The 17,320-nt window shown below is 37.7% G+C and overlaps 1 protein-coding gene across 7 annotated transcripts in view; it reads left to right on the top strand.

Moving 5' to 3' along the window:
- Nucleotides 1-4,888: 4,888 nt before the first annotated feature.
- The window catches only part of LOC126918608 (cell adhesion molecule Dscam2-like), a 162,501-nt gene continuing 150,069 nt past the window's right edge, over nt 4,889-17,320 (top strand). For 4 of the 7 annotated variants that reach the window (XM_050726680.1, XM_050726681.1, XM_050726678.1 and 1 more), the window contains exon 1: nt 4,890-5,247. In XM_050726680.1, the coding sequence (XP_050582637.1) occupies nt 5,067-5,247 (181 nt within the window). In that variant the 5' untranslated portion in view covers nt 4,890-5,066. Of the gene's footprint in view, nt 5,248-17,320 lie in introns of all 7 variants that reach the window. The other 3 variants (XM_050726683.1, XM_050726679.1, XM_050726684.1) reach the window with 2 other exon arrangements.

Raw genomic sequence — 17,320 nt, 5'->3', positions numbered from 1 at the left:
TTCACGAAAGCCCTCTGCTTTCTCAAGAAATAGCGTTTCCTCGAATTTACGTTCTCTCCCATTTCCGTCTTTTCCAGCGTTACATGCATCGGTGTCGTGCACTGAAGCAAAACGTTTCACTACTTGCGAAATACTAAGGATTGAAAAAGTTATAGACATTTATCTACATATGTACTCTGTCAGTGTGATACTAGCGAGTAAAAATAATTGAAAAATGTTGTATACATTGTTAATGCTGCTGTTCATAAATATCCCAATGCATTAACTCATTTATAATAGCAATATGTGAACTCTACCAGTTTTCAAATTAATGATGAATTGGTAATTAAAAGTAACACTTACTGCCTTTTCATAGGATCACCAGGCTATAAAACTAAATTACCCATTAAACTATCTTTTAATACCCATAGCAATAGTACATTCTATTATTCGCTATATATACTATTACATACATCTGCTATTTAAAAATCACTTAACAAAAGAAACCTCTCTATCAATATAAAATACTTTTCATGATTAATTATATCTTATAGTCAGAAATGGAGGAAACTAAATTATTTATCAAGTAACAAAATTGTAGTTCTATAAGGTTTGATAGTTACAGAGATCAATTTTATTATTGTATATTGGCTATTAAAAAACCAATTTAATCGGGTTATAATATACTATTATATGTAGCTATGGTGATTGCGAATATTATTCTGCGATTATAGTAAACTACAAATTTGTATGCATTTATGGAAATTTGAAGATGCAAAAATGCATGTGATATACATTATATGCGAAAAATATATAAAATATGCAAAATATAGTACTCGTTATAATATTTAGTAAAAAGACAAGTGTTTGCCTACGTACTATATATAAATTACATGTATAAAAATATAAATTTACATAAATATCCTCAGTCTAGTAATTCTAAAGAAGAATGAAATCATTGTAGTTTGATTTGTCCATAATTCTGTAATTAAAGTATAATACATCTTGTCAAAGATGAACATATTGGGATATTTTTAAGCAGTAGCGTAAATTAGTCCTGGTGTCTGATAAAAGGATGCCTATTGGCAAAAACATTGGCTCTTTGTTTTGCATCGCAGCAATTCTGATATAATCGTCCTGTAGAATTTCGCATGTGTATTACTTGTTCCTGGAATAACCCTTTCGATGAAAGCGGAAGTTCGCCTTAACTTCCGCCCGCTACGAAACTGAATCCTTTGAATTGATTCAAAAGCTCGATTAGCACTTTGATTGCTGTTGGCGGACATAAGTGTATCTCACAATATACAAGACACTCGGCTCTTTCGCCATTCAAAACACGCATGTACATACATATCTATTCAGCAAATTGCTTTCGTTACGAGTCGACGGTATATATCCTCGGTGTATATCGGTTCGATTCAAACTGGGAATATCGGACAGTCGTGACTTCAGACAGAATTTTCCAACGTATTTCATAAAACCCAATGTGTTTTTCATGGTTTTCGCATACCAAGATCAATGGGATTTGTAAAACAATGTACTTTATTTCATAATACAATATATTTAATATGTCGACGTGATTAATGTCACATGTAACAAATGTATTTTTAATGATCAATTGATCTTAATGTACCGTTGATAATACTTGAATGACTCCTATATTATCTACCAATGAATGACCTCACTACGATTTTAGCGATCGTGATTTTCAAATATTTGAATTAAATACATAAATAGATTTCATTGTTTTATGAATATTACTGCCATGTCTGAGTCATTGTCGGAACAAAAATTAATATATCTTTTAAGGAATTCTGACAACGTTAATCGGGATATATCTGTCTGTATATATACACAATATATTTTGAGTGGTCTGTATCGATTACCAAGCGATGATTAAATTGTGTTAAATTATATCTTTTTCTAGCATGTTATTTAATACAGAGATCAGTGCAAAAGAATGAACCTACAAATGAGGCAAACGCAGTTAAGAAAAATTCCAAGACCACTAATCTTCAAAATAGGCGTCCTATCTTTCCAAACATCCATCATTCGCAAAGGTATTATTAATTTTTTATTTATTGAACCTAACAATTACCTATTAAACATTTGATTGCAAAAATCTCAGAAAATATGTGATTTATCATTCGTTCCATTCATATAGGATATAGATTATAGGGATATGATCGTGCCTTATTTATCCATTCTTCACCGTTTTAATCTAGAGGAATCGCGAGCAACGCGTAAACGATATATCACCAAATGGATCGATTAATCACTAGCGTTCTTTGACATTAATTTATCGCTAAACGTTGGCCCTCGAGGCTTGCCGTACCTCCTCTGAGTCGAGAGACGTTGGCGGTTACGCGCGTCGTTCCTTCCTGATCGCTCGCAACAAATAATAGAGGAAACAAGGTGATCGTGGTACGAGGGCTAGCCGCAAATGATCCTGGATATGTGTGTTCTTGTTGCGCTTACAGTTCCAAACAATTTGCATGGCTGGCCGTGCCTCAAGCCCGCACCAATGGATTTCGTTTCGACAAAAAGCTGCTCGACGTATCAGTTTCCAATAAAAACCGCTTGCCAATCTATTCGTATAATAGCGGCTGCTGTTGTTTTGCGAATCAAACGATAGCTTCTGAAATTGTTTGCGAGATGCTCGTTTCTTCTTTCTTGTGAAAAGGTGTTCTAAAAACTGGTGGATATCTCGTGAATCAGAGAGGAGAGGGAACCGAGAGATGAAAAGTCTTTTATAGTCGCTTCTTTGCCTACCCCATTCGAGCTTGCTTAAATAACTCGATTAAAAGTTTCCATGATCTATTTAGATGCATATTATCCATACCCTCTGTACGTCGAGTGCTTGTTGCTTGGGTGCACGTTCGCGTAAATAAGAATAAGCTTTCTGATTTTTCACTTATTTCCGCCCTCCGGCGAGTCTCAATTGCGATGGACTGATAAGACGAAAGTTTGTGGGGCAACATCAAAAGTCAAGTAGTGGTAACTTAATCACGTAGCTCAGAAGCCGCAAACGCCAAAGGATTTACGGAAGCGGAACGTCGGAAAGAGGGGTTAATCTGTCGTGTATGCCATGGCTCTTTAATCGTACTGCAGTGTCAAGTCACATCAACCATCATGCACCAATTTTACCAGGATGTTTTCTATTAAAGATTATTTTCAGGAAGAGATATTTTCCCGTTTGGAAGGTACACATTTTTGTGATTTCTATAAAAATTTCGCTTCCGCGAACAATAGTATTTCTCTTCCGCTTTTTAGACTTATCAATTTGATAGTATGCTTCCATTCTATGATGAATTTCAATTGATTTTACAGATTTTATACATTTTTAATAAAGAGAAAAAAAACAATGTACTCTTCCGTACTGTATCGTAACTGATTGTTTAAAGGCAGCAGTCATCATGAAATTGTTTTCTATTGATTGCGTTATTCACTTCATCAAATTTGCTTTTTATATTGTTGCGAGTATCGCTCGTTGCACACACGGTTTATAATCACGAAATACGTTAAATCGCTTATAACGTTTTATTCGTTACTTTGAACGTTTAACCAACAAGGCAAAACACGTTCTCGTTTTCGCTTACTCCCGTCATTTCGCTTACGCACGATAGATTCTGTGATTTTTTTAAAAGGCTGGTACCAAACGCTTTCGATGCATATGACATTGTGAAAGAACGCAAGACCGCAGGTTGGTGACCGAAGCAGCCGATCACACGTACGATCGTTATTTAATTTACGCCTATAGCTGCGCCAACGGCACGTGGGACAACGATCCTCGTCGCTCTTTGACGCTAAGCGAGGTCACTTGTTGTCGATAATCGAGCTTATCTTTGCCTCTGACATTTAAAAAGCCGATTCTGAAATCTTGAAAAATAATTTACGCTGTAATATCACATTCTCATCTCGATTTAATGCGCTTGTGTATCGCCGTATCAGGCGTATTACCACCAATTAATCGAATGTTTCACGTGATATTGCATGGCATTTCTTCTACGTTAGAAAGCTTACAATTTTAAAAAGAAACACGAATGTAATATCACTTATCGTTCTGTTGTTATTCGAGCATTACTACTCCTCAATTTCACCCTTGATGTTTTTTCATTACTTGTTGCTACACGATATTTAATCCCCTGTAGTCTCCCTTAGCGATATTATTATTCTATTTAATTTTATATCGACGCGTGAACGCGACATCGAATAACGATGATCATTACAGCAACCACACGTGATACGTGTAACTCGTTTTCAGAATGCAAACGCTTCCTCGATAAGCATTTTAGCGAGAATCTGAATGCAACGGCAGGCCTGGAGTCCCCTACTAGGTAGGGTGGCTAATCGGCGGCATAAGCCGCACTCTATTTAATTTGCGCCCATGACGCTGGCGTAAGGTTACGACCGGCTGCTCCGCTCTGGTGGTCCCTTCGCTCTTTGAGGTCTCTGCTCGATGCTGGTTGGTGTCGGGAGTGGATTGGGTAGCGATGGCCATACCGTTGGTGTACGCAGTGGAAATTCTACGGAGCGTGGACTCGTTGGTCCATGCTGGATAGACGGACGATGTTCGGTGGACAAGGGCGCGACGAGGGAGGAGTTGTACCTGGATCACGTTATGGAACGAAGCAGGAGAGCTGGCAGAGGTGGTGGTTCCCTGGTGCGCAGCCTGAGCTGCGGTCGGAGCTTCTCGTAACCCCAGCGCACACGTATACTTGCGAGCACTTACAATTAGGCCTTTACTGGTGTGTATGTGCATAGACTAACTGAGTCGGTAGCTGTGGCCACCTCGACGGAAACAGTGAGAACGCGAGATGTCTGAGTGTGAGTCGAGCGAAGCCGAGGGTGGTCGAGGACAACCGGCTGCGCACGAACCACGAATCACCGCGGGAACCTGTCGCGCGCCACGAAAGTCGAACAGTCTCTCACTGGCGCCCGGCGCGGCGAGTGCTCGAGAGACTGGATTTCGTGTGAGGCACACAGGGTTGTGCATTCATTGTTGAATGGGTAAGGGTTGAACATCGAAAGGAGGCATTTAGAGAAGCGACAACAAGCGGAAGAGTCCGCCTCTGCGTGGGGACAGAATGAACGGTGGTACACATTCCATCCGCAAGCACCTACCCCTTCTTCGAGGCCAGATGACCGCGACACGCGAGGAAGAGAATCGACGCTGTATCAGGATGGACCGCTATCTGTTCGTCGATTCTGTACGCCACGTGACATCGATCGTTTTATTTGTTTGGATCGTCGTCGTCCAGATGAACGGTGAGTCATTCTTTTTCACTTTTTCACGCGTGGCGTGGTTAATTTGAAGTTTGTTCCTTCAACGAATGTTGGGTGTAAAATAGAAGTCATATCAGTCGAGAGGAAACTACGTCGCATAGAGTACAGATGTAGGATACTATTTACTGAGTATATACTTGTATAGTTTCGACTGTTTGTCGGATCACATCCTTTTTCATTTTTGGAGGTGTCGTAAGAGAAATAGATCTTGCTGTGAAAGTAGTAGCGTGACGAATAAGAGCGATCGATTAAATAGTCGTAGCAGACACCTTCGTTTCGAACCGCTGACTACGCCAAATTTTCTCTGAATTAGCACAATTGCAGGACGAGATGGCTCCTTAGAGATGCTCCAATCGTCGAATCCTTTTTCACGGGAATTTGATCGGCTTCATCGGGAAACTCACTCTGATTGATGGGTTGTTTGCGAGCGCCTTTCTTTTTGCCCCGACTTGATTCGGTTTGCAAGAAGATGATTTCGTTTGAAACTTGGCACCGGCCTGTGCCACGTTCGAGTGGTTTAAGTTCGGTTCCCTCGTCTCTATTTCGAACGTTATCGAATCGCCGGGTTAAATACGAATCTAAAGAAAGGGGAAAGTTTTTATAAGACTTCCCGTAGCAGGCAAACGAATCTACCTTCGTTTCCGGGCAAGCAAAACGATGAGGAAAAAGCTAACGAACTTGGCCGGTGAGTCCGTGACTCGAGTTTCAACGAATCTCGGTAACTTTATAGGAACAACCTCGGAGGAATTCGAAGCTAGACTGGCAGCTGCCATTTTTACTACTCGCTGATACCGTGTTGTTTGAACAATGGATACGATTATCGCAAACAACGCGGATAATTATGTCGAACATTTTCAGATTTGTTCCAATACGATTCCTTGACTTCCAATGTAGTGACACATACCAATTTCATGGATTATTTAATTGATCAACCACCGAAATACGATAAAAACGTGCAATTTCAAACATTCGGTTCCTCCATGCATCTGTAGGATTTAAAACTCACTCACTCGTAATAAATAACCAAAATTTTTCATTTTATAATACCTAGTTAACCATGTCACTTACTAACCTGTTAGCTAGAGAAGACGAGTTATTCGTCATTCGAGTTTCTAGTTTCTTGGACATAGTTATTTCTTTATTTACAAATCGTATATCTTTACATATGATGTTTCATTCCTGTTACAAATAATTTGTAATGGCTATCATTTGCCAGGGCTATGATTATAGACATTTCTAGTTAGGTCATCCGTTGAATAGGTTGGAAGAATAATTATTTTAAACAGCGATAAACTCGTTAGGTTGTCCAGAGGCACGATCTGTAGAAAAATGTGGTCGATAAAGTGGTCGTAATATTTGCTTTCGGCATGTTACACGCGTCGAAACGCACGATCCCTCGTACCGACGTAGTTTATCGCGTGCTTCTCTAAAATTTAAACTGCTTCCGTCGCGTCGGCTGGAATCGCTGCCGGATTTATGGGGGGCCAGGTTGCAACTTACGGCACGGACGTTCACCCCCGCAGATCACTTGCACGAAGGACGCTATGTGCTTCGTTATGCAAGTTTAATAGCCAATGGGTAATGAAATCCTGCTGATCGTCCAGGAGCTATTCCAGTTACTGTTGATCGACTTTGTTTTCGTTTGCGTTCGGTTTTTGTTTTCAAACCCCTGATTGTTTTAGTAGATGTCTCAGGTTGTCCACAAATGAAAACATTTGCTTCATGCGGTACTACAAGTTGTAAAGTATTTCTGTGCTATTTGTAGTAATCGTCTTTAAATGAGGATTGAATGAGAAATTGTTTTTTAGTAATATTATTAACTGGTAAATTGTTGGACAAAATTGACTAATTCATGTATAAGAAATAAGATCGCATCTTTTATGACTTACTTTATTATTACTTTCTCTGTATGTATACATAACAAATGTATACATAAACAAGAAGTGAGTATTGTACTCGCCTCCTAACAGGGAAAACTACGTTCAATCTATCTGTTTACATCACGTTATAATACCACGGAAACGCTATAACATGCAATTTATACGAATCCACGTTATAGATGTTACATCGATTTCCACCGTATATCCGTATGTTGTGCAAGTTTACCTTTGCTAAGATAGAATATAAACATTCTAAAGTCTAGTTGTAGGAAATTCGAGTCCTAAGAATCAAAGATATTTCGTGGCTCGTCAACGTCGATTAGGTACATTTCAGTCGTCCAAAACTGCAAGTTAATTATCATAATAGTCGGCCGTAGATAGACTGTGAATAGAGACAGGAACATCGGCGATCTCCTGCCAATGAAATCCATTTCCCTTCTGCCAGGGGCGATATGATCGCAGGAGGACGTTTGATCGATGGTGTTTGTGGACCGTCTGTCCAAGCGGTGTCGAAATCGACCGGTCGAAATGAGATACGATTCTAAACCCTATACCAGTATCGGTAACAAATTAATACGTAAAACGTATACAACGAAATAAGACCGATATAATCACAATGAAAATATAATAGTTGGAACGGAAGAAGATAGTCAAATGGCATTAATGACCGAATGAGGTTAAATTTGATGGTATAAGAAAATGTGGTAAACCTAAAATATGAAATCTGATCTTCGACGATACATGCGTTCGAAAGATACGTGTTTCTATATAGTACTGCCCATCAATATTTGAACATTTTAATCAATTTGTAGTAATAATGTATGAATTTTATTAAAGTATTTAATGATTTACTAATTGAAAACAATACTTATCTTTCTATGATATTTCCAGATTATACATGTAAATTACCGATTGATGTGGCAGTATTGTGTTTCGTTATTATATTCTATATTATTTGCTATAAATATCACGGATTCGGCAAACAATCAGGAGTCTTTCTATCGATTTAAAGTTTATTAGTATTCGCATTAATTCAATACAATTCATACATTAATTCAATTGTGTACGAAATTTACTAATACCATCAAATTTATCAGACTTCATATCGACTGACCGCAATTGCTGAAAGTAGAGGTTGAGTGACTTTTAGTTATTCGATTTAGTTTTCGATTTAGGTTGTCGGCCCTTACCAATCTGAGCTTGAAAATCAGGCAAGGCACGTACGCGTATTACGCGACTGCATCGTCGAAATTAATCTGTCCAGCAGACGGTCGACCCCCGAATGTAAAGTTACCTAACTTCCGGACCTAACTTTTGAATAGCAAGAACCGGGTCACGACTATGACTCGAGAGGATCGCTACTGAATAAGCCGAAACGAGGAAGATCGGGGCAAGGGTAAACGCGATCGACCGACGTCGATATCAAACCCGTGTCTTCGGTTCGACCGACCCGTGTTTCGTGTTTTAACATGGAAACGAGCTTGCCTACTCTGTAATTTATCTTGTTATTTGCATTACCGAATCGGGGTCAGCGAAACGTTTGCGGATACGGAAGCAGATACCGCGTACGAGTGGATCCTCTTTTTTTTCATCGTCAGGACGTTAAACGAACGATTTGTTTGCACGCCGTTTGAAATAATTCAGCGATCTAGTAGATGCTTCATTTTGTTGTTTTTATAAGATGTTCGGAATTCGGTGGAATCTATTAAATAATAAATTAAACGATGCTACCGGTAACTTTTTTCAAAGTTTATTATAGCTATTTTGCAAGTGATAGATGATAGTAAGGAACTATAGAAAACATATGACTCCTTTTCAATGGTGACGTTTGCTTAGTCCTGAAGTACTGTGATGGAGTACCGCATTCTGTGTTTACTGGATTACCTCATAGAAAATTACCTTGATTAAATATATGACGTTTTAAAGCAACCGTTATATGTATATACCGTTATATACATATGGGATAGCAGCTTTCTTTGAAGAGAGAGATATTTCATATGCATCACCCTAATATTTTTATCTTAGGTTATTACATACTAATAATTTTCTGTCATGGAAAGACTAATAATAAGACCCTTCAGTAGTTAGTTATTAACTTATTCGATGTGGAGATTATCTTAATAAAATCATATCTTTCAATTATTACATACATAAACATTTTATTTGCGTTTCGTTTAGTGGTTAGGATACGCGGTATACCGTTAACAAAATTGTACATGTATATATAGATATAATGTTACATAGTTAAGATATTCCAAAAACTTATCTCTTATCCTATACATGGAAAACTTTTAAGTTTCCCGACGTTACTCTTTGCCGTTTCACGCATCGCCAACTACGTTTACGTCGAATCGAAAGTTAAATTCGTCCGAATCGATACACCGCGATGTTCGTTCCAATTTTCCCGGTGTCCATCGCGATCGTTCTCGACGATTTCGCGAGTAGATTTTCATCATTCGGAATTTCATCGGTGCTTATTAAAATACCAATGGATCATATCAGTTTGCACGATTTGCCGTTGCATCGGCGGCGAATCGATCAATTTTCGAAGCCTGAACGGAAAGTTAACACGGTGAAAATTGCCAGGTCAATTTCCTCCTCGGAGGTTTCCACGATGTTAAAATCGAATCGGAAGGGCTTGAATTAATCGCATCGCGTGGCAACTTGGCTGGCTTTATTATCGCGGCTATGAAATTTCGGGCGAAACGTGCCAGTATGCTAATTTGTTCGAAACGGAACTTAAGCAGTGCGGTATCCTGTGATTAACCGGCTAGGATCGTCGATTTCCCTGGAATTTTATTGACCCTCTGACCCTGACATCGTGCAAGCGATTTACCGTCAAAGGCGATTAGAGAGAGGGAAGTTAACAGCAACGTGGCGGATGGGTAATTCTGAAACGGATCGACTATGGGAGACACCTAATGTCACTAATGGAGAAGGCGTCGCTATGTCAAGCGCGGAGGAATAATTGTCTTCTGAGAGGATTAATCGTTTACAGGAGCAGGCGTTGATTTTGAGAAACAATTTCACATGGAACAGGCCCATAGAACACGCAAGAAGAACACGTAAGGTTTTTGTCCGAAACATTTTGCTTTATTAACCCTTAGAAACTTATATCCAAGGAAATCATTTTAATTTTGTCATCGATAAGACTTCATTTTGATATAATTAGTGTAGTGAAACAAATACGATACGAGTTATTCTTCACGCTACTTTGAGATAACATTGCGATAATATTATATACTATATACTATAATATAATAACTTCAGAATGTTTAATGTCAAACTTAATGACAGGATTAGTTGTCGGTAGTTCCAGTCTCAAATAGTTAAAGTACCTACTCTGTTCTATTTAACAAAGTATACCATAACTTCTCCGAAATAAAAAATATATAGTGGTTAGTAGGTTGAATGTCGTGAGGATTAGTGGTAATCAACAGTAGATTTGATTCCCAGTAGCGTCATGGGGACGATCAATGACCGACAATGCCAAAATTAAATTAAACAATCATATTCATGGAGTTTTTAATATTTTCAATATTACAATAATAATGTAAAATATTAAATCCATTACGAAGCACTCAAATAATTTTATTCTTTTGTTACACTGCCACTTTCATGGAATAAGTGTCCTGTATTTATTATTATAAAAGATTTATTATATTTTTTCAAGTCATGAAAATATGTCACGGCAGAGAGTCGTTATAACTTATAAGTTATAAGTTATAACTTAATTAATTATGAAATTAAGGGGATGGTACTTTTAAAAGTTGAGATACGTGATTGGATTTAAATTCTTAAAATCTTACATATAACGTATACATCATTTTAGGTTCGACATGATAAACTGTTACTTATTATGTTTTATTCTAAATATAATCGTACAAAGAAGGAAGGGAAAGTAAAATTATCTAAGTTGTGTGCGATAAATTATAATACTCAGTATGTTGCTTATCACGCATTATTTCTAATAAGAACTGTATTATATAACATGTTATATCGAAGTAAGCGAACCATTTTAGCGTTGTGTATAAGATATTAAAAAATCTGGAAAAAACGCGTTAAAGAATTTTGTAAATTATCTAAGATTCACCACAATTTTCAGTCATGACCAAGGAGTCAATCGAGACAGACTCGACAAAGAAATCCGTGTCTCATCCTGGAAAAGTATCGATTGTCATTTTGACGTGTCGAGACGCTTGTACGTTCGAAACGAGAAAGAATATCAGATACAGTGCTAGAGAGAGAGAGAGAGAGAGAAGACGGAAGAAAGAGAGTGGACACTTAGCATTTATATTCTTCTTTGAACGGCTGCTGAAATGGAGCAACCGCTCCATTTCTCTCAGATTCCTTTGAGAAGCTCTCCTTATCGTTCTCAGCTTCGAAGGATCTCGAGGCGCCTTTTCCGATTTCAATTCAAGTGCGTTCGAACACCGAACGTCGCTTTCATCGTTATTGGATTAAAGGATTAACTCTTGGATGTACGAGGAATTATAAAGTCGTGCGAATGCCTTTGAAAGTCGATAGTTCGGTGTATTCCACGACGCGATGGATAAATTCTTGGTCCTTTTAATCCATCGACGAAAGATGCAACGGAACTTATCTTATTTTACGTTGCTTAACAAATTTAAATCTTTTGCCATCTTCGCGATGCATCTGCAATCTTTTCCCTTGTGTCCTATATTTTTCGTCTTAAATCGAACAAATACATATATATATTTCATTCTTTCTTCGTTTTCTGAAGAAAAGAGGAAAGAGAGGCAAACAGAGGTTGTGACGATTAGTTCGCCGTGTGAAATACCTTTCCACGGATTACGATCATTGGAGGATACGCGTTATCGGCAACGATAGAAGTTAATTGATGAAACGTTGCGGTGAAACAACGGGAATCGTTGATTTCACGGAAATCGTTCACGCGACCCGTCACTCGTGAACTTTAATTTCCTGTCTAACGCGAGCTGAATACATTAGATATCTAATTCAACAGGAACCAGGTGTTTCTATCCAACGATCTGAATCTGGGAATATGGGGGAAAATCGGGTACGATTATCGACTAAAGAAGAACAAATAAAAAACTCGTTCCGCTGCAAAACATTAGTACACCGGAAATATTTAGCGTAACGCGCGTATAAAACGATGTTTTTATAAGTTCACGAGTATTTCGATGTGATTTCATGAAACATATCAAATGTTTGGACAATGTATATCTACGGTGAAAACGATTGTTATTCGAACCATCGAGCAAACAATATCGAAATGACGCAATTATAACCGATACATTTCATTGCCGTTTATATACATTGCTGCCCACGTATTGGCCCGTCCACTTTTCTCTCCCGTTTTTCCACATATCGTTTCGATAGGAAAGCAATTAGTTTAATTTTAATTAAAACGATGAAACGCGGCAAACAACGAGGGAACACAACGGAGGATGCAACAATGTATCGGACGTTACCTATATGTTGTGGCGAGTATAGCCGACGTAGCGTGTCAAATTACCCGACCAAGATCGCGCGTGCGTGTTTTCTATGCATGAATTTAACGATACATTACGCCGCGTGTTTTTCGTGATACGACGATCGTGCCCTGTTGGGACGATCGTTTTATCAATGCCGGTGAGTAAGCAAGGTTAACTCGCCGCAAATCGATGAAATTTATTCGACCACCAACGTTGCGCGCACCAACCGACAATCCGTTTAATAAAACCGATTTAGCTCGGCCAGAATTGAAGGAAGAAAATCGGTAGAGAAACGCTGCACCAGCCTTTTTGTCGAATTTTACCGCGACGAAAGTTCGCGCATCGAGAACCAGCATGCAAATTAAACAGCCATCTAATCGAATCCCGCTCCTGGTGCACGGTTAGCCGCTTTTTCGAAGGAATCTTTCATTCCGGACCGCTGACACGAATTATAAGCGAAACGTGCGCGTTTCGCTATAGTGGTTCGCGAATTTATCCGCGCCATGGTGTCTTTACGATTCGCAGATTATTTTTTATCCCTGCGTTTCGTTGTTGTTTTGTTTTTAATTTATCTTTATTGTGTTGAATTTTTGACGTTTTAACAAATTTTCGAGAAAGTAAAAAATCGAACGGAGTACCGATAGCAATGGATATAGAATTAGAAAATATTTTATATAACACATACAATATATGCATGAAAATTTTCTATGGCATCTAACCGAATACTTTGGTGGGACATTTTATATCGTGACTGTCCTACTAAGGAATGCAGATTGAAAATAATATTCTCGGAAGCGTGGGATAAGGAAGTACCTTTCACTAGAAATATTGGGTACTTATTGTTTGAGAATAGAGAAATCGATTATTCAACCGAAATCTTTATTAATTAATTTGCCTATATTCTATTCCATTCCATATTCAATTCCATCGCTGAATTTTCAATTTTGCTATTAAAATATTACTTTAATACCCCTACAGCTACATTCGCAGTATTGAATATTTTTATCGTCTGAAATTTTTATAAGAATGGGAATGAATTTATCTGATAAGGTCGTAAGAATCGATTTTATTACTAATTTTATCATTTGATACTTATACAAAATGAAACGCCAAGTTGTAGAATTTATTCGTCAAATTTTCAACAGTTTTCGGCGAAAAGATTTTAGCATTCATTAAAAGGTATTTTAGCAGGTAAAGTCGCAAAAATTCTCATTTGGGGCTGGTTGTTCGTTTTCTACGAAGATAAAACTGGTTTCTAAACCAACTGAAAATAGTATTTTTTATTTATATTTTTGCGTTATATAGATATGACAGGTCTATCATATAATTCCATAGCATATATTTTTCGATTCATGCAAGGGAATTCTGCAATTAATTGAATACTGCTTTTCATGGAACATGATCTTCATGAATAGCTTTACCGTTGAATACTACATTCTTTCTCTCTTTCTCTCTCTTCTTCCATTATTTTTTCCCTTCCTCCTTCAACACAGCGCTATTAACGTAGTCAATATGATCAGTCAATTTTTCATAGAAATTTTTCACTTTTACAATGATACGTTCTTGGAAATTTGAATGATATTTTTGTATGATATGTATCAACATTGTATTTTTCTCTTTGCATCATACATATATTTATTTTTTCATATAACTTGCATTTCAATTTCCATGCTACAAGCTTTTTATTTTGCTCGTCGGTAGTTATAGTGTTATGTACTTTCATTGGTATTGTATGTGACATGAAATTTGTAACGTTACGAAATTGCTGTGGTAGCACTTAACGGATCAAGCAGGATGAAGTGTAGCGACATCGTGAAAATACTATCAATCACAGGAGAATGGAAGCTCCTGGAAAAGTTGCTGGAAACGAGAAGTAGATAAGCTGTACTTATGTCAGACGTACAGTCACGCAGTAGATAAAGTCGACTCGAGTCGGCCGACCGTCAGACTAATAATGACCTCGACTACTTTGCTTTACGGGTTTGATCGTCGAGTATTACGCATATTAATGTTAAAGCGAGCATTAAGGATGGGACGTTGAACTCGGTCGTTAACGGAATGTTGGACGTTTAACGTATGGCCGAGTAGGTCGCGCAAATGAGGCGACGTTTAATCATACGTGTCTCACCTTTTATCGAGTTACCGTAACTTCAAACTCTCTGCTGACATTTGTGTTTAATACACCTTAATACCTTCTCTCGAGTATTCCATTGCTAATGCTTTTCGATCGTTATAAGTACGATTCAAATTCGCATAAAGCTATGTTCCTTGACCAACTACAGAATTAGAAAAGTAATTTCACGATAGGGTGAAGCGGGGTTATTTGAGACAAAGTATGGAGTTTGCCTTTTAATTTACCACATTCGGTTATGAACAATTTTTAAGCGATCTGTATTCGAAAATGGACTATGTATTTAACTTGTTATTAGTAGCGTGATAAATAGTGAATTAGATATAGTGTACATCGACCAGGCCGATAACTATAGTTTTCTAGGAAGTTAGAACTTCTATTCATTAAAAGGACAGAATTAAATCTTAATGATCATTATATTTTAACGTTAATTTTTCCAGTTATAATTATTATAACTCAATAGCGTGTGTATACCTTATTGTATTATACCTGGAAGTTATTTTGTTGTTTATTTTATTCGTTCTTACATAATACCTCCGTGCTGACTCAAATATCTAATCCTATCATAGAGTCATAATTGTAATAATTTGACAGTTCCTAATATATTTTCTGGTTGGACCTAAAGCACACGATATCGTCTCATTATTTCGTTATCGTATTAAATACTAATCGATACGGCTCATAACATACAAGTTCGATTATCCTGTGTAGAATTTCAGATTGAATTTGAAGCTATCGAAGGTAAGGTGGCTCAAATAATCCTGCCTTGTTATGATCGGCGCAATACGTGGTTCGATTAGAAATTAAACGTTGGTCAGATATTTTAAGGCAATTGAGTTTCCCGACATCGCGTATCGGAAGGTCCGTCACTCTTAAATTTTTGTACCGTACGACGCGCCGCCGCCCGTCGGCCACCACGAGTCTCGTCTAAAATTTGAATATTCATTATCGGTCCCGTATCCGGCGTATTCCGTACAGGCAAAATGGAAAAGTGCGATAGAAGGCGGATGCGGAGGGAAAATAAAAAGCGGGCCGATAACCGACCTGAAATATAGAAGGTGCGGCAGGAAACAATAAAAAGGAAACGCGAGCACGAAGAAACAGATGGATACATTAATCAATATGGGATAGCCGATAACAAAAAGGAAAGGTAATCCGGCGTGATGAAAATTCAATATCGGCGGACCGTAGGCAGAACTACCCTGGCTACGTGAAAAAAAAGCAGCGAAGCATCGGGAGGTGGAAATAAAGTGGCGAAGAAATAACTCGCCGCCACGCTTGAATCGATGAAAAGGTCGAAATATAAGAATTCGATATTTTCCATAGCGTGAACGGCCACACAAGAGGCGCAGCTGGATGCGTTTATTTTATATTCACGGAGCCAACGAAACCGAGTAAAAATCATATTCTTTCCGAACGAAATGTATTTACAACGAGATTTTTATGCACGAGGATTTCTGGTACGCTGATCGACGATTGCGTGCGATACAGGCCGAGTGTAAACAAGCTGACATGCAACGTCGAGTTGCCTTTCTGTTGTTGGTGTTGCGAAAGTTGTTATACGGCGTCAGCAAGTGCCATTTATGGACTTCTGTTTTCCGCCAGACAGAAACAGCCTCAGCTGGAATGCTCGTCGTCAGTATACGCTCTGTATCCCGGTACGACGAAACCACACGGTAATCGTGTTTTACGAGCTACTATAAATCAAGGAATTGAATGAAGCCGGATTGCGTGTTAGTCAGAAATTGTCACATTTACTCCCCATTCTGTGAAAAAATTTATCTATGTCAAACGTATGTATCTAGACACGTTATCGTTTATAAGTATGTGAACAATGGTCAACTTGTAATAATGTGTGAATTTTACTAAAGTGAATTTTATCGTATTTGCTGTCTTTTTATATAACAGAATTTACATTACGTATTGAAAAACATGTTAATAATATATTTCGTTATCTACTGTATATGTATTCTACTGAAAGTTGTGTTAATACCAGATGCTTTCCTATCAGTATACTTTATAAAATAATAAGTAATAAATGTTGCTTCTAATTACAAATTCAATATTAATTTTCGCACTTTGATAAAATTCACATATCGTTACTATTAATAGTTCAGAGTACCCAGATGTATATGAACGTTAATGTAAATATCGAGTATATTTTCTACTGAAATAGTTGAATCATTATGAAGTTTTATTAAGATCCTTTTCAATCTGTCTCATAGTTAAGACTTAAGGAATCTTAAGACTTGAGGACAAAAAGAATTTCTCAGATAACAAAGTAGTTCTATAACGTTTAACAATCAGAGACGTGAGTTTTGACTTTCACCTATTGACATTCAAAAAACAATTTAGTCGAGCTATAATATATCATTACACTTACATATACCTAAAATCACTACAATTTGATCCATCTGTAATTTTGTAACTAATGCATCTACGTTTTATAAAAAATGAGCAGGTATCCGCATATTATGTACAGATAGTTTCAATTAGCATATGTTCCGTTGTCCTTCATTTTATTTCTATTCTTAATCGGCAATTTTTTGGTGCTACATTTACGTGGCTATTCCTTTTAGCTCGTT

The sequence above is a fragment of the Bombus affinis genome, chromosome 7 (genome assembly GCF_024516045.1).
Source record: "Bombus affinis isolate iyBomAffi1 chromosome 7, iyBomAffi1.2, whole genome shotgun sequence".
NCBI classification, from domain to species: domain Eukaryota; kingdom Metazoa; phylum Arthropoda; class Insecta; order Hymenoptera; family Apidae; genus Bombus; species Bombus affinis.
Note: the sequence above shows the minus strand (reverse complement) of the source record. Positions and strands in the feature narration are given on the sequence as shown.